At 46.0% G+C, this 16,756-nt stretch overlaps 1 protein-coding gene across 1 annotated transcript; it reads right to left on the bottom strand.

Annotated features, from left to right (window-relative positions):
• Positions 1-271: 271 nt before the first annotated feature.
• ACCS (1-aminocyclopropane-1-carboxylate synthase homolog (inactive)) lies at positions 272-15,823 on the bottom strand. The gene is made up of 15 exons (XM_052781921.1): positions 14,866-15,823; positions 13,105-13,718; positions 11,521-11,580; positions 8,743-8,813; positions 8,122-8,191; positions 6,905-6,971; positions 6,349-6,446; positions 5,687-5,764; positions 4,571-4,671; positions 3,768-3,857; positions 2,669-2,714; positions 2,388-2,529; positions 1,627-1,769; positions 1,091-1,244; positions 272-862 (listed from the first exon to the last, which is right to left on the bottom strand). The coding sequence occupies exons 1-15, from the start codon at positions 15,500-15,502 to the stop codon at positions 564-566; spliced, it is 2,670 nt and encodes an 889-aa protein (XP_052637881.1). The 5' UTR covers positions 15,503-15,823; the 3' UTR covers positions 272-563.
• Between the last annotated feature and the right edge of the window lie 933 nt (positions 15,824-16,756).

Raw genomic sequence — 16,756 nt, 5'->3', positions numbered from 1 at the left:
CACTGTCCTAAGAGCCTCACCCATGCAGATGAACCCGTACTCATGCTTATTTACCCTTAGCTGAGGTTAAGTTAGGGCTGACACTGGCTGACACTATCTCCCCAAAACACCTCTTTGCAAAAGCAGTCATCTTCTGGCCCCGAAATGGTAGTTACATCTGCTCATCATTCAGGAAAAGGGAAACTTTACACATTTTACCAATCTCAAGTCTCTGTCTTCCTGGAAAGCATGAAATAAGAAGCATAAAAAATGACACCACAGGACCTTATAAGAGAGTTAAGAGCATATTCATTAGAAATGAAATACAAAATACAATGATGCTGCAGGACAGGGGGCAGCAGGCGAACAAGACCCCCACCATTCCCTACCCTCACCCCAGTCCAAGAAATGCACCTATATAATACAAATTAGAGATCTCAAACGGGGGGGGGGGGGGGGGGGGGGTTTACAAAGTGACATTCTTGCTATACAGAAAATATATTATTTGCTGGAAGTCACTGCTGAGCTGTTAGGGGCCCAGGGTCAGTCACTGCTCAGGAAACCCCCTGAAGGCACACTGACCCCTACTGCTTCCCCACCAGTTTGCTGAACACATCGTAGATCTCTGGCTTTTCCTGTGCAAACTGCTCAGCTGTATTTTTCTGTAGCCAGTCAGATGAACGCATCTGTTGCTGCAGGAGGCCAATGAGGTCACCAAGGTTGGAGCTACCGGCACAGGTAGGTTCCTGGTGGCGGGACACAAAAATGACTTCATCTGTGCTATCTGCTTTGCCATCCTGATCTGACTGACAAGGCCGCTCCTTCTCCTCAGCCAGTATCTCCTGCTCCCGCTCTTCTAAAACCTTGCGGATCCGCTGCATACCTGCAGTGGTACAAGGAGAAACACTACTGGATTAGTTTAAGCCACAAATGTCCCCAAATCTGTCAGATTCAGAAAAATTTGGAGGATGGAAGGAAAGGGAGGAAAAACGGAGAAGACAAGTATAATAACAATAATAATAATAATAGGATAAGTTTAGGATTAAGCAAAGGAGGAAACAGTGCTGCAGAAATTCTGGTGGAAGGAAAAACAGAAGAAAACATTACTCACCTAACTGTAGCCGGTGGGTCTTGTCAGCAAAGATGATGCGGAACCATCCAGGTTCACTGCATTCAAAGGCTTTACCACAGGACAGGAGGACCTTGTTATCCAGAAAACGCCTCCAGAGCAGCATCTCCTCCTCAAATGTGCCTGTCCTAAGGTACTAGGAGAGTCAGCAGAAGGGCCAGAGGTTAGTAACGTATAGGCTAAATCACTGAGATCCTCATGAATTCATGATTCCCATGAGGTCTGCAAAGGCCAGGGGAGACACCTTTTACCTCTGAAGTACAGCAGTAGTGATATAAAGGAAGAAATGGGGAGGAAAGTGGCTTGAGAGAAGTAAGATTCCTGCAAGGAGGGAAATGCACAGACAGACGAAAGGAAAAGAACAGACAGAAATAGCAGGCAGCCCTTCCCTCTGCTGATCAGACAACAGATTTGTTAAAACAAAATGCTTATCACAACATTAAACTTTCCTCTAGACGCAGTTGCACCATGTGCCTGCCCTCAGTCCAGGACAAGCCTCCCTTCCTAAGACTACCAACCTTTCGGAAATCAATCCAGACAAAGAAGCCTGCATTGCGGTTGAGAAAAGGAACCCCAAGTGTCTTCAGCTCATCTGTCACATATGTATGGGCAGCTTTTAGGCGGGCATGGTTGGCCCTCAGGTACACCTGGCTGATCCAGTCTGACCAGAAGGAGAAGATAAAGAAAAACAAAAATCACAAACTGAGAAATAATTCAGATCTGTTCAAGTTTCTAAAACACTCACGGTGCCTTTTTCCATTTGACCCTTCAACTCCTTTTTTTTGTTTTCTGTTTCCTCAAATAGCAAAAAGAGGGGCAAGAACTATTTAGCAGTTTCATGTCTGTGCAGAAGAGTATCTTCTTGACCATCCCGAGGATGCTTCCCTACATTCATAGCTCTTAGTTGATGTGGACTGTTAGCACTCCATCCAGGACAAAGCTAGAAATCCATTTCCCTCATCCCACTTGTATGAGGGAAGAAAGCTTGTATTCTTTGTTTCTGCTCAGCTGGTTCTACACAACATTGGCTATTTCTATACAAATAGCTATCACACTTGTCAAAGCTGCTCCTCTAATTCTGCTGATCAGGAGCTCTGCAGAAGTGGTCCTTTTCTGTAGAGCTCTCAGCCTCGTGTGACATGGGCAGCTTCAGAATTACAGAAGACTGCCAATTAAGCTGTACAAACAGGAGACCACTTGGGAAAGTAAGGGGAGGGCATCCCCCAGGTACCAAGACACACAGAACGGCAGAGGATCATACATGGAGCTACTGACTCACCTCTGTCTCTAAGCAGCTGCGCAACCTTGTGCTGGACAGGTCCACAAACCCCGTGGAAATAACACAAAGAAGCCACCGCATTAGCAACGTCTTGGTTCTCTGTATATAAAGTACCAAAACGAATCCCAGAGACAGCAAAATCCTGCAGAAGACACAGGGAGACTGCTTTATTACACAGGAAGACCAGGATCCCATTACTACTGCCTTATTCCTTCCAGCATGAGGACACCAGGCCAACCCCACCAGCCAGGAATCGCAGCACGATGGCAACTAGCACTCACCTTGCTTATTCCCCACATCACATGAGTCCGCTGTGGATCAGGCAATCTGTATGTAGAAGGATGCAGATGGGCAGTTAGTATCATAGGTGCTGAAGCTTTTGGATCACCAGTGCAGCATTGCAGAAACAGAGAGGCAGCATTACACGATGACAGACAGTGCAGCACGGAACATCAGTCAAGGAGGGAAAATTCAAATCCGACCTAACTTTAGAAGCTAGGAACTCCCTGGAACTAGTTTCAGACACAAATTTAAAATATTTCAGATATATAGATACTTGCAAGTGCTATATTTCACGCGCAGATTTCCTGCACGTATGAAGCTTGTACATATAATGCTAGAAATGAGGCCTGTGCCAATGTATTTGCCAAGAATTAAAAGTAATTTTCTTTCTTTCAAACACCAATATTTTGCAGAAGGAGATAAAGTTCTTCTCTTGCAATGTTGTACCTTCAAGCCCAGCAACACTGAGCTAACACTTAACCAAGTGTATTTTATTTCCTTGCAATTGAGCACAAAAAGAGAGAGCGCACCACTGGTGAAAACTAGAAATTAAAAAAAAATACAACAAAAAAACACACCATATTTTTATAAGTTAAGATTTGAAAAGTTTTTCATCTCATTAGATCAATACCTAATAAAACCCATTCTCCAGCCTGTAAGAACACTGTGATCCATGACTACTGTACAAAAAAAAAACCCCAACAAAACAGAAAGTAAACAGCAACAGAAAGTCTTCACAGGCATCAACAGAAACAAGGGGAAGAGGTACCAATATTTATGTAGGAAGAAAAGCCTCGCTCTGAACAAGTGAAACATCTGTTTCTAGTTTTGGGCATTGTCACAAGCAAATACCGAAGCACACATTGAAAAGTGTACCACAACAGAAAACTAACTACCATTTTTTACTTGCTAGATTACACTTGACAAACTGCGTTTGCCATTCAGAAATTACAAAAAAAAAAAAAAAAAAAAGAAATCAGCGTAAGGCAGAGTCAGAATTTGCTAGCTCATGACTTAACTTCCAGTCACAAGTTCTCAGCAAGGCATCATGTTGAACTGTCACTGGAAGATGGCCAGGGAAGTAGGAGCTGATTTTACCTGTCCATGCCTAGGACACTGTGAAACGTGGCTGATTCATCAAAAACTGACAGCATGTAGATCTCATCTACTATCACATGCAATTCATGTCTGCAAAAGGACAAAATGGAGATTACAAAAGAAGGCTGCTTCTGGTTTAGAAGCAGAGATAAATTCAGGCCTGCAAAGACTCGCTTTATACACACAAGAGGGACACCAAATTTTGCAGAAGTAAAGCATTTTTTTCACAACTCCGAAGGTCTACTATGTGTACACTGAAGTGATTTGAGATATATCCAACTGTCACCCACTGCAACCATATAACAAGATAAAAATTCAGTCATTTCCAATACACTAGTGAAAATTAATTCCTGTATGTACTACCCATCTAGCATAAGTTGTATCATTGTCCACTCAGAATCTCATGGATTCTGAATCTCAGAGAGTATCTGTGATCCATGATGAAGCTGGGAACTCATATTCACATATTTATTTGTCTTTGCACATACAGAGAAACTGAGAGGAAAGGAACTCAGCTTCCTACTAGGGAAGCACAGCACCATAGTGTTTGCTAGGACTGCCAACAAATAAAACTTGCGTTCCTTGACGCAAGTTGCTTTGCCACTCCAGATGACTGCATGGTTCATCTTCCCTTGTCCCCAGCACTCCCCTCTCCTCCCTTAAGCCCACTGCTGTGTGTGAAGAATAGACTGTTTGCCTGACTTAAAAGATATTCACAGGTAAATTCAGGGACAGCGAGTAGTCCACCAGATTCTGGAAGCCGTATCTGACTCAGGATGCCTCAGTCTTCCAAACTGACATACCTTTTAGCAAATTCCAGGTAATCCCGTAGCTCTGACAAGGAGTAGATGTCCCCAAGGGGATTTTGGGGATTCAGAAGAATTAAGGCCCTTACAGTGACACCCTGCAGAACACAAATAATGCAGTATTAAGCAAGCGCCCATCGTGGGATAAATTTTTCGTCCCTCTACTTGAGCAGCGAGTGTGACGCAACATTCCCCTGAAGCTTCCACCATGACTTTTCACCTCAGAGGTTATATTTGTATGAGAAGAATTTTAGCCACAAATTAAGATTTTTTTTACAATTATACCAATGCAAAGTCAACTGAGGAAAATATTATAGAATGAATCTATGATTTTGAAAAGAGGGCGTCTGCCACAACCACTGCTATCTGGTCAACCAATTAATGACAAAGATGCTCTCACATGTTCTCAGCATGGAAGAGAACTTTCTCTGAACTGTATCAGTAATTGGGAAATAACAAATTACTGAAGATTGCCCATGAATGAGGCAAGAAAGATAGGAATTTGAGCTATGTGGACACAAACTGTTCTCATTTAGAGCACATTTGGCTGAAGATGTCAGAGCTGCTAATGACCTAAAGATGCAGCTAAACATATATAGGGCTCAGAACAACGTCAAAACTTATAGACTAACTCTTCAGAAAGGTGACACCCATCTGCATTTATCCTCTAGATTTGCACCTCTCTCACTCCTGCAAAAACTCTCTGTGTTCTTAGTGAATTCATCTGCACTGCTGTGTAGAGCAGTCAGTTTTGGGGTAACTCAGCTGGCCTTCCTGAAGGAAAAACCCTGGGTAGGTAGTCCCTACTTTTCAGTGCATGCCCAAGTACGGTTTTTTTGTGATATGAATGGGTTCCAGTGCTTTGTGAATGGTCTGGTACTCCCGGTTTATCCTGTCTGCTGTGACCAAAATTGGACAGACGTGACACCGGGGGATTCCCCCTAAGACTGCCCCTGAGTTTACAAGCAGCCTAATCTCAGGTGGTCTACAAGGACAACCAGAGCGCCAGGTGCTAGGTTTTGAAAATGTTTTGATCTGCAGGCCACTTCTGGGATGTGCCGTCTCAAACATATTGTAGACTTAACTGGTGATGTGAAGGTCAGCTAAACTCACCTCTGCCTGGGCATCCTGCAAGGCTTTTTCCAGTTTTTCCACTGTAAGTTGAAAAGGCCGAGTGCTTGTTCCAGTAATCTGAAAGACATCACAAAGATAAAAAAGGCCAAGTTATTTCCATAGAGTCTGCCCTGAGCCAATCCTCTGAGAAATGTTCCCCACAAGAAAATAAAAACCCAACAATAATGACCTAGCAACCATCTTCTTATCCTTTTATACTACAGAGAGAATAAATAAAAAAATTAAAAAAATTAAAGAGTTGTTCATCATAGGCTGGCCACGCACAGAATTCTCTGGCTATCCTTGAATAACTAAAACAATGCAAGATCTCCATCTGCTCTTCCACCCCTAGGACCATCTTTATTAGGACAGTACCTACTTCTGTCTCCAAGGCTCAAAATGGCCATTTTTTACCTCTCAAGAGCTGTTATTGGGAGTAAGATACAAGAAAAGGACAAGACTGGAATCCAGACTTATGGTCTCGAACAACTTTCTTGCAAATTACGTCCCCAGTTTCCCAGCAATAAATTGGGAAACTGTCCACAGGCTGCAGCCTATCCTTGTCCTGAGGACTGCTTTCAGAGTTTTCCAAAGCTCAGCACTTTCCAGTATCACTTATTTTTTAACTACAGAGGTTGGTATCCCCGTCACTCAGATCTTACCTTACTATCTAAATAGGCATAGACCAGCTTGACATTACCATAGAGGAAGACACTCTGGGTAATACCGCCATAAAAGGGAGTAGCAATCAGAACAGCTTCTGGAACCGAGAAAACAAAATTGGTTATCAACAGGTCACAGTCCTTCTCTCTCTTCTAATGTACTTCAGCTAAACATGAAAGCTTTTTTACAGCTGTGCCCTCTGGAAACACTGTAATGTTACTGCCTGTTCCTCCACTTTATTTTTACATTAATTCTTTAATCTTTTGCAAGAACTCAGGTAAACATGAGTATAGCCCACATTTAGTCTAACAAACTAAAGCAGGGCACCACGAAAACAGCGAAGGCAGACAGGGCAAGGCACCAGCGTGAGTGCATGACATCTGCAGACCATGGAGATGATGAATTTCACAGCATAATCCTGCAGGGAACAAGAACTTTGCAGTAGGCCGATGACAATTCCACTACTTCGCTTCTGTCAAACAATATTTAAACAGAGTAACACATTATTTTCCAGCAAAAATAAACATTAGAAACATCTTCCAACCATCCACTTACCCCCTGGATCACAAAGGACTGTAGCTAACGCAGAAAATAGCGAGCCACAACCATTTAAAACAATCACCTACAGAAGAAAGAGAGAGGCTAGTGATAAATCTGTCCATAGAAAGACAACACTATAAAATAATAATTTCTAACCATATCACTGAAATAAATTTTCTTCCCAATTCTCTAGCATAGACATTCCCAGAATTTTCCTGCTGAAATCCCACTTCTACCAGAAGTAACTTTAATCCTGTTCTTTGCTTGAGAGACACTTTGTCCCGCTGTTGTTCGTGATTCTAATAAGCAATTTAGAAAAAGAGTAGGCTTTTAAATAGGGAAAAAACTGGGGAGCAGTTCTGAACTGCTAGAAAAGCAAACTACTTTTCGTCAGCTAATCTGTGTTATCGTCTCTTTGTGGTAACAGCAGCTCCGACCTCCTGCCAAATCTGTGCAAAAGTGGAAACCACTGTCTTGTACAGGAGCAGGTCTGACTCCTGGTTCTAGGAGACAGCTGCTCATGGGTCCTATGAGTTTCACTCCAAGTATCAGGCAGAATCTGCTGCCTTGGAGAAGCAATGACCAGCAAACTGATCAGTGGTAACTTCAGTTCACGGGAAGTATGGGCTTCTGCTGAATTCTTGCAGCCAGAATAGCAATGGCTGCACTAGCTCCTGCTGCCTTCAGCGCTCAACAGTGGCAGGAGTCCCTGATCTCTGCAGGTTCCTGCGCCCAGCCTGCATCTCTCCCAAGTCAGCAAGTCCTGCAGAGACTCGGGTCCTGATCCCTTCCTTACAACACTGCCACAAAGTCTGAAAAGGTCCGTTCTTGTGGGCTAAAACTACTCTTGGCTCAATTACAGATTTTGGTCCTGAGGTGTAACAGCAGTACGGGACAAAATTAAACTCCACTGAAACAATGAGCACTCTTTGTCAAGGCTGAGGGATACAGGCACAGTAGGTCCCGGAGATGAAAACATAAAGCCCCACCGAGAGCACTGGCATGAGGAGTTGGCACGCAGAAGTAAAGCATGAGGCAAATATACAGTAGAGCCCAAGTGTTTTGGCTGAAGTGCGCATCAAAAGCTACTGAAATGGCTATGAATCAATCTCATTTACACGATAAAGGCTGACATCTTACCAAATCATTTGTTTAAAAAAAAGAAGATGAAACTGTTTGACAGCAAATGGCAATACATTAGAATAGACACCAATGGAAAGTGGGTTACCCACATTTTCTGCCTTAAGAGGTGCAGGGGCCTTGCAGTAATAGGTCAAAAATCGAGCCACTTCCTCCCGTAAACTGAGAAAGACACAAAAGCAAATATTGATTCAGCTTATTCTCCAAGAGGCTGGGCTTCCCCAGGTCCACATCTCAGGAAAATAAAGCCAGGGCACAGTAAAGTCTGGTGAAAACAGCTAGAAAACAGGACAGCTCAGGCCCATGCCACAGACATGACTTTTACATACGGCAAAGGTGTCACGGATAATGTCCATAATGGTGCATACATTTCTGATGAGCTTTATTTAATCAAGGCACAGAAGAGGAGGATTAAAGTCCCCAAGTGTTCACTATGTTTCAAAGAACTGTTTTGAGTTACCTGATTTGTTAATGTAATCAGTGCTTTTAAAACTGTGTTTGCTTTAGAAAATTTCCACCTTCTCTCACATAAAAGGATTTTTAACTGGATGAACTGGTAGGGCAGCTAATTTACAGTTTTGCAAAGAAAAAGATGATTAAATGACTAGAAAAGTTTTAACTAGAGAGTGTGGCAGAAGCAGTTTGTATTCATCCATTCTGCTCATCAGACAAGTAGTCAAAAAGAGAAGTGTTACAGAAAAGAGAAGACTTACAACATATGTCCCTTCCAGTCAGGGTACTGAAGCAGTGGAGGCTCCATCAGATTCATATCGCTCTGTGTCAGCTGGGATAACGAGAACAACCGTTAAAAGCACAATCACTGATATCAGAAACATGCAGATAGATGGGATCCATGTACAGGCACATACCTGCATAGACACACACACACGTGCAACTTCAACAGTTGTAAAACTGGATTGAGAAAGCCACTGACCATCAAAATTAATGCAGCTGGGAGAAGCAAGGACTAGCAAACTGATCAGCGATAACTTTATGTGACATAGGGGCTTCTGCTAAGTTATTGCAGCCAAAACCTTGCTGCACAGAGATCTACAAAAAGGATGCAGAACGGGGCAATACACACGATGCCCGTAACCAAGATGCCTGCAGAAGACTTTCTCAGCAAATGAAGCAATGCAAAGAGTCCCAAAGAGTGTTTCGCCCAAGCTCTGAGGATAACAGCTTTCAGCTGGAAAGTCAGTCCCAATTGTGAAAGCTCAGATCTAGACTGTCAGAAAGAGATAGAAAGGATTTTTAATCACAGTCAGATATGTATTTTCTTTAATAAACTTTCAATATATTAATTTTTTAATGAATTCTAGCTTTCATTTATGTCTCGGTTCCAAGCTACTGCAGCTCTTTCAGATCTATAATTCTGATAAGTTTTGATAAGTGTTAAAGCGTAATGGGAGCTTTCAAAAGACAGGAGAAAAATGAAATTATCTGCTTGGTAATTCTTCCCCAGGGCAGGCACTTTGTTCCTTATTAGGAGTTCATTCTGATCTCAGAGACAGACTCACCTGAACTGTGGAGCCCTTTTTAATGTTTATATTTAGATAAAGTATGCACACTGGTTTTATCTAAATATTTTCAAGGTTGTAAATATCAGGGTTTCACATAATCCAGTTCTATGAAGTTGCAAGGGAAAGCACAGCGGTGATACAGGCAGAGAGAAGAGGACACATTACATAAACAAAAAGGGAATAAACAAATATTATGTACAATGTACCTTCCAAATATTTAATGGCAACCAAATCTACGAGTTAATATTAAAAAAGGTGAGGGTGGGGGGACATGACAAGTAGGTAATAGTGCAAGGGAGGAGGGAAATTCAACATGCAGTGAGTTTCTCATGTAATAACAAAACCACAACATTCTGTATTGGTGTTTTAATAACTGGTGCCAAGCTCTGGAGTTTAAAGACACTGTCCTTATCCCATGCAGAATTACAACCTGATATTACAGGATTAAAGTTCCTTTATTCGGCTGTAGATGTTCTTGAAGCCTATGTGACACAGAACTGTGCCTCCTTAGATCTCTCTCCTAAACTTCTCTAGAGAACGCAACATAAAAGGTATCAGCAGGCTTGGCCAAAAATGACTATGCAAAAATAAAGAGGAGAACCCTTAAAGGTAATGCATTAAGGGCTAAGGAAACCAGACGGGCCAACTGAAAGGAAGACCATCTGAGATCTCACGCCACAAAATATTCTCTAATTTAAGGGTCAAAAGTTGAAGACAGAAATCTGATACATTACTTTATTCAGCGGAAACAGTAAGTCTTTATCATCCCAAATCACAACAAATTATTTGCCTACAATCCCAGCTGGTGCTGCATTCAGTGCATCCATACTGTAACTCCAGGCTGCGATGACTGAGAAGCTGGCAACAGTCTTTGTTCAGCTTGTTACCGCAAGCGTGATGGCTCACCTCGCTATAGTCGATGAAGTCTTAACTCATTTTCATAACAAGGCTAATTAAGATGCAGCTGACTACCGTCTCCCTCTGCACTACTTACTGCAGGCTTGGTGTTAGTTTTAAGGGGAAAGGACAGCAAAGGAAGGAAGGTGCCACCTACGCAGCCTAGAAGGCACCTTTTTCGTGCAGGCAGCAGCTCTGCCTTACCTGTTCTTTTAGCTGGAAGGCGGAGCGGCGGGGTAGCGTCCCCCCGAGGCAGTGGAGTGGCAGGCAGAAATAAAACAAGGAACATTTTGAGGGTGGGAACTGGTGGAACGGGAGCAACCATGAACTTCAAACGACAGAGGTCGACTCTCCAACCCTGAGCCACCTTCCCTCCCCACAGACAACTTCAGGTAGGAGAAACTGCCACCTGCCTGCCTCGCGGGCTGCACCTGGGCAGTGATTTTAATAGAAATCAAGAAACATTCCTCTACAGCGCAGTCCTGTTGTTTTCTTTTGACTTGCTCTACTTTTTGAGTTGGGCCGTGTGTTTCATGCCTCTCCCTGGTGCAGCTGAACACAGCAAGCAGGTAGCAGCTGACCCAGTCTGACTTTGAGCGATTTCAAGAGCTGCCACCGTTCGCTGCTGCCGCCGCCACCCTCGCACATTTCAGGTAAGTTCAGAACTGGGTGTCCAAATCGTGTGACTTTATAATGGACAGATGTGAAGATCCTTGAAATTAAATAGAGTTCAAAACTAATCTCAAAACCTCCCTATCAATTCAACTACTGTCAGCAGGAGAAAATAAAATGCATCTTATCTGCATTTAGTTTTCTGAGCCAAGCACATCCCCAAAGGGAAACCCATCATGAAGATGAACAGAAAAACACCCTTGTTCCTACCCTCCTGGAAAAATAACATAAATAAATGTACAAATAGCTGGATTCAAGAGTGACTTCCAACAAATAAAAAATTCATGACAAAAAAATTTACCAGAGAAACCTAAGCAACAGCAATAACTCTAGGAAAGTGCAAGCACTGAGGAGGAACTACACAGCAAATTCAGTATTTCTTTTTGGAATAGGACTTACCCGCTTAGACATCAGGTCAAAGCAGAGTTTATTCTCACTGGTGCCAAAGTTTATTATACCCTAGAAAAAGAAATAGTTTGTTGTTTAAAGACACAAAAAACACGTGCATACATCACCTCAGCTATCACTTCGCTAAACTGCCTCCAAAAACCCTACCAAGGACAAGTCAAAACACAGGTCGCATAGACTTCACCATATATAACTCGAGGCACATATATATGTAAACACACACACACACATATACATATCTCAGGCACTCAGCTTCTTAGTCAATAAACTGTCTGTAAATGAATACATACTAACGGTTTATACTTCTTTACAGAATATGTTTAACTTAATCTTGAATTCACTCACTGGTTTATATCTAACTACAAAAGAAACCCTAAAAAAATTCTGTGAAAACCAAGGTTTACCCTTCTGCAGCAGTTTTAAACTAGGTTTTGGATACATTTCTTCACCTAAAAGCATTTGTTTATCAGTCATTACCATTCCACTCCACTGATTTGCTTGGAAACCATATAACAATGTCATCATGAAAAATGGTTAAAACAGTAAATTTTCCGCTCTGGAGAGATGACCCTACAGTTCCAGGTTGAGGATTTGGCCCTGCTTATTCAGCACTACATCGGATCTTGAAGAGTTCAAATCTACTAGCACAATTTCATTACTGGAAGAGGTTGGGTAACTAAATTTTTAAAAATGTGAAAGGAAATCTAAGCAACCGTACGTTTATGATGTTACTAAAGTACAAGTCCAGTTTTAGGTATCTGTTTAAAAAGCTACCTCCTGCATAGACAACAGGTGGTAAAAGATGCAGTTTGCGCCTCATAATGCACCTTGTATCAAAAACTTCACTGTGGTTTTCTATCTTAAAAATCTAGTTTTCACCTCCCAACACAACGTGACCAAAGTCAGGGCTAATAATAAGACATTTTTAAAGTTTCAAGTAGTTCAGTATCTGAATGCGGGATCTATTTAAAAGTAATCCACATATAAATCATTATTTATATTTACTGTACTTGTTACTCAGTAATAATCTGCCTTGAAGAATTAACACTCTGCCTTTGTGCCACAAGGGGGGGTATGATGAGCTACTTACAACTGAGCAGGCAGAGTAAACAGGGCGAGAAAGTGCTGAGTGTTAGTTAAAAGTAGCATTTAAAAACCCCTGTCTACTACTCAGTTGTTGTACCTCCTGCACCCATCACCTGCAATAATCAGATATAATCAGATAATCAGAGATGGTCTTCAGCGGGCAACAGAGGTGATGAGGTGAAAGGAGGAAGAGGAGCTCTGTTTGCTCCTGTAGATTTCTTACATCTTTCAAGGTCTACTAGTGCTATTATTTCCCCGACAGGGAAATCAGAGCGTGCAAACCTGAGCTGGACAGGGCATTCATCTTTGATACAGAGGATCTGCAAAGCTACTTTTTATTTCTCGTCCTCAAACAAACAGCTTGACCCGCCATGTCTTAGTGACATCAACCCCCCCCACCCACACTTCTAGCGTATCTGTCAGCAAACCTCTAAGACAGTTTTTTTCCTAGCAAGAAAGCCAGGCAAACACGCTGAGGTTCTCACTCACATTGGGGTTCTTGTCTTCATCATACTTGTCAGCATGATAAGCTTTGTACCCTTCCTCGGTGGAGCCACGAAAAATGTTGGCAATATTGCCGCGAGCAGAGAGGTAGGGGCTTCTCTGGAAGTCGCTGGGGTTGCAGAAGCCGTGCATGTCAACCCTCCTCTCGGTAAGCAGCCGAGCCCTCATCTCTTGCAGGTTGCCCCCTCCTCCTCCCATTCCCGCAATTTCCGACAGTGCCTGGCTGAAGTCCACGCCCCGAGGCATCGCGACAGAGGAGGAGGACCCGCTATGGCTCTGCTTTAGGATGCTGAGCATCTGAGCAAAGACACTGAACATGCGGAACTCATGCTCCCGCTCCAGTTCAAACCGGCGCTGCTCCAGTTGCATCCGACGCTCCTCCACGTCCAAATCTCGCTGAAATCGGCGTTCCTCCATCTGCAGAAAGCGCTCTTCCATGGCCCGCTGAGACGTCAGGGTCTTCAGCAAGAGATCGTCGAGCGGGTCCTTCACGCGCTGGCCTTTCCGCTTTTTTCTCAGCCGATGCAAGGCGGAGAAGCCAGGCCGGGGAACCACGTTCTGGATCCGTGAGGAGTTTGCCATGTTCGGCTCACTGAAACCTGTGAATACATAAAAGCAAGGAAGAAAAGTTAGACGCGCAGCAAGTACAGTGGCACGGACATGCTTTGCTGCCTTCCCCTGCCCTTCCTAGGAAACACCCTTCAATCTACTGTAGGGTTTTACAGGAAAACCAAAGTAAAAACCTGCCAGGTACATCTTGAAGTTTGCGAGGTTTTTTTGAAGTTTGTTTTTAACTTCATGCATCGGGCACCCCATTATGCTGCCAGCCCCAGCCCCGTACTCGGCCTCCGAATTAACCTGAGCGAACGTCAGTTCCCTCCGCTGGCCTAACTACGCAACCACCACGGCGAAGAGGACACAGCACTTCTTCCTATCTCAGGCACTAAGCTCACACTGGTTATCATCCCTCTTCTTCCCCATCACGGTGTGCTCTTCCATCAGCCTGTCCTAGACCGGTTCGAAATCCCCAGGATTTCCAGACTGTACCCTTCCTGGCAGCCAAGCAACGGCCAGCCGCACTTTCAGCGCAGGAGCCTCATCTCCTGCGAACAGATAGGCTGTTTCTGCCAGTGACTTTCAAAAACATCTTCTTTCCAAGTCCTAATGAATAGCTTAGGAGGCCAGGCAATGATTATTCCCAAGTATTCTTCATTGTCGACCGTCCTAAAAGATTAGGTCCGGAAAATATTTTAAAAGAACGCAAGAAAAGTTTCACCTGCAGGTTTATAGCGTAGCCATGGCAGAAGAGGGTCTCCTGATACAATTCAGCATGAGGACTGCAGACAGCCCTGGTGATGCTCAAATGATACCAAAAAGCATGCAAATTTTTTTTTTCTTTTTTTTTTTTTCCCGATAAGGTAAGTACCGTCAGCATTACGTGCAGAAATCTAGCAGAAATCTTATGGCAGACACGCCAGCCCTTTGGATTTCATACACGACATTTAGCCTAGTGCGGTAATTTTAGATTTTATTTACCTGCAGCAAGATACGTTTCGGGAATGGCCAGAAGACTATGAATGCAGATACCAGCCTTCTACTTTAAAGCTTTTTGGGACGTGGAAAAAATAAGGATCCAAACGTCAGTGCGAAAACCAGGTGTCTATCTCTGCACCAGAAAAAAAAAAATCTCTCTTTCTGGGAAACCGGGCAGAAACCTTATGCTGGAATGTAAAAGGCTATCCCTACCTGAAGGTGAAACACTGGTTTCAATGGGAATCTCCACCCTGGAGATGGGAGAGTCGTTCTGGGCCCTCTCCAAGAAGGCTCTCTCCATCTCATGTTCTTCAGGGGAGCCCTGCTGGTAAGACATGGCTGGTGGGGGCTCTGGGGTCAAGCAGTGCTCATCAGAGTTCACCTCCTCACATTTGATTTCCATCAGTTCGGGGTGCTGGGAGTGTCCAAAGGGCAGGGCCGAGGAGGCGAACTGGTGATGATAGCTCTCCACCATGCTGCCCTGCAGCACCTGCTGAGCCATCATGCTGCCGCTCAGCGAGCCGTAGGCCAAGGCGGGCCGGCTGGTCAGCACCCGGTCCATCACCTCGTAGAACTTCCACGTCCGGCCGCCCCGCGGGGCCTTGCTGTTGTCCTTGATCCGCCGGTACTCCAGCTTCATCTTCTTGATCTTCTCCCGGCACTGGTCGCCCGTGCGGTGGATGCCCTTCTCCCGCAGCACCTCGGCGATGCGGTTGAAGACGTGCTGGTTCCGCAAGCAGCTCTCCAGCTCCAGCTGCACCGACTCGTCGGCCCACAGCTGCAGCAGCTCCACCACCTCGGGGTCCGACCAGTTACTGCCGCGCTCGTACTTCTTCCCCCGAAAATCCATCGCTCCCGGCGGGCCCGCCACGGCCTGCCTGCGGGACGGGGGCTGGCTCCCCGCGCTGCCCGGCCCCCCCCGGCCCAGCGGCGGCAAGGAGCGCCGAGGGGGTCCGGGGATGGGACGGGGGAGACGGCGGCCCCGGCGGCGGCGGCGGCGGCACCGCGGGGGAGCCCGGGGCGGGCTGCGCCGGGGGTCCCGCCCGCCGCTGGGCCCGGCGCGGTCCGGCCGGGGCAGCCCACCTGCCCCCGGCCCGCCCGGGGGGCCGGGCCCCCCGCCGGGAGGGGGCTCTCGCACCTTGACCCTCGAAGGCGCCCGGGCGGCTCTGCCTCCCCCCCCCCCCCCCCAGCCCCTACAGCGGGCTCGGCGGCGGCCGCCGGCTCGGCTCGGCTCGGCACGGCACGGCACGGTTTAGCCCATCCGCTAGAACCGGGCGGAGCGAGCTAGCGGGGAGCCGGGCCGGCATGTTCACATCCGGGGTGACGCACATGCGTGCAGCCCTTATTCCGGGATAACTTTAGTCCGTGCCAACCGGCCGGGGCCAGCGCCGGGCTCCCTCTTCCCCGCCCCGCCGTTCCCTTCAGCGCGCTCGGCACCGCCAGGCACGGCTCGGCACGGCACGGCACCGCCTCGCCCGCAGTCACCCCCGGGCTCCGGGCCAGGCGACAACCCTCGGGAGCTCGCCGGGGAAAAAAGGCCGAGCTGCCCCCGCAGAGCGGCTCCTCCGGGCCGGGCTGGGTTAAGATCTTGGCGGGGTGTGCTGCATCGGCCCCATCCTCGGCGGCAGCCCCTGCACCTCCACGGGGTGGAGGATTTCTTACTTCCCCTCCACATCACCGGGGCAGATTCCCTGTAATCGCAGAATTTTGAGTCTCCGCAGAGCTGTCCTGGCGCATCGGCCGCGAAGGCGGCTTCGAGCTGGGCCGCAGGACGGAGCGTGTCCCACCGCGGCCCATCCATCGGTTTGGAAACTTCAGTCCGGGCCTGAGCCCGGCAGGGCAAGGACCGAGCCCTAAGGCGGCGAGCGTGAACGTAAAAAGAGCAATTCGGGAGAAAAATGGAAGCAAACACCACGCGTGCGTATCGTGGGTCGCCGTTCTCGCGGCTAACGTACAGGTTGTGAAGCAGACACTAGGTTGGTGATTTTCCTTTTAGATCAAATGAGCTGCTTCGTCACAGCACGGGGGGGGGGGGTGTTTATCCAGCTCTTATTAACCTCCCACTGGATTTGAATAAATCATTCGCGGCCTCTGGGATTCCATT

Source organism: Harpia harpyja, chromosome 3 (assembly GCF_026419915.1).
Source record: "Harpia harpyja isolate bHarHar1 chromosome 3, bHarHar1 primary haplotype, whole genome shotgun sequence".
Taxonomy (NCBI): domain Eukaryota; kingdom Metazoa; phylum Chordata; class Aves; order Accipitriformes; family Accipitridae; genus Harpia; species Harpia harpyja.
The sequence above is the reverse complement of the archived record's forward strand: the minus strand, read 5'-3'. Positions and strand labels throughout refer to the sequence as shown.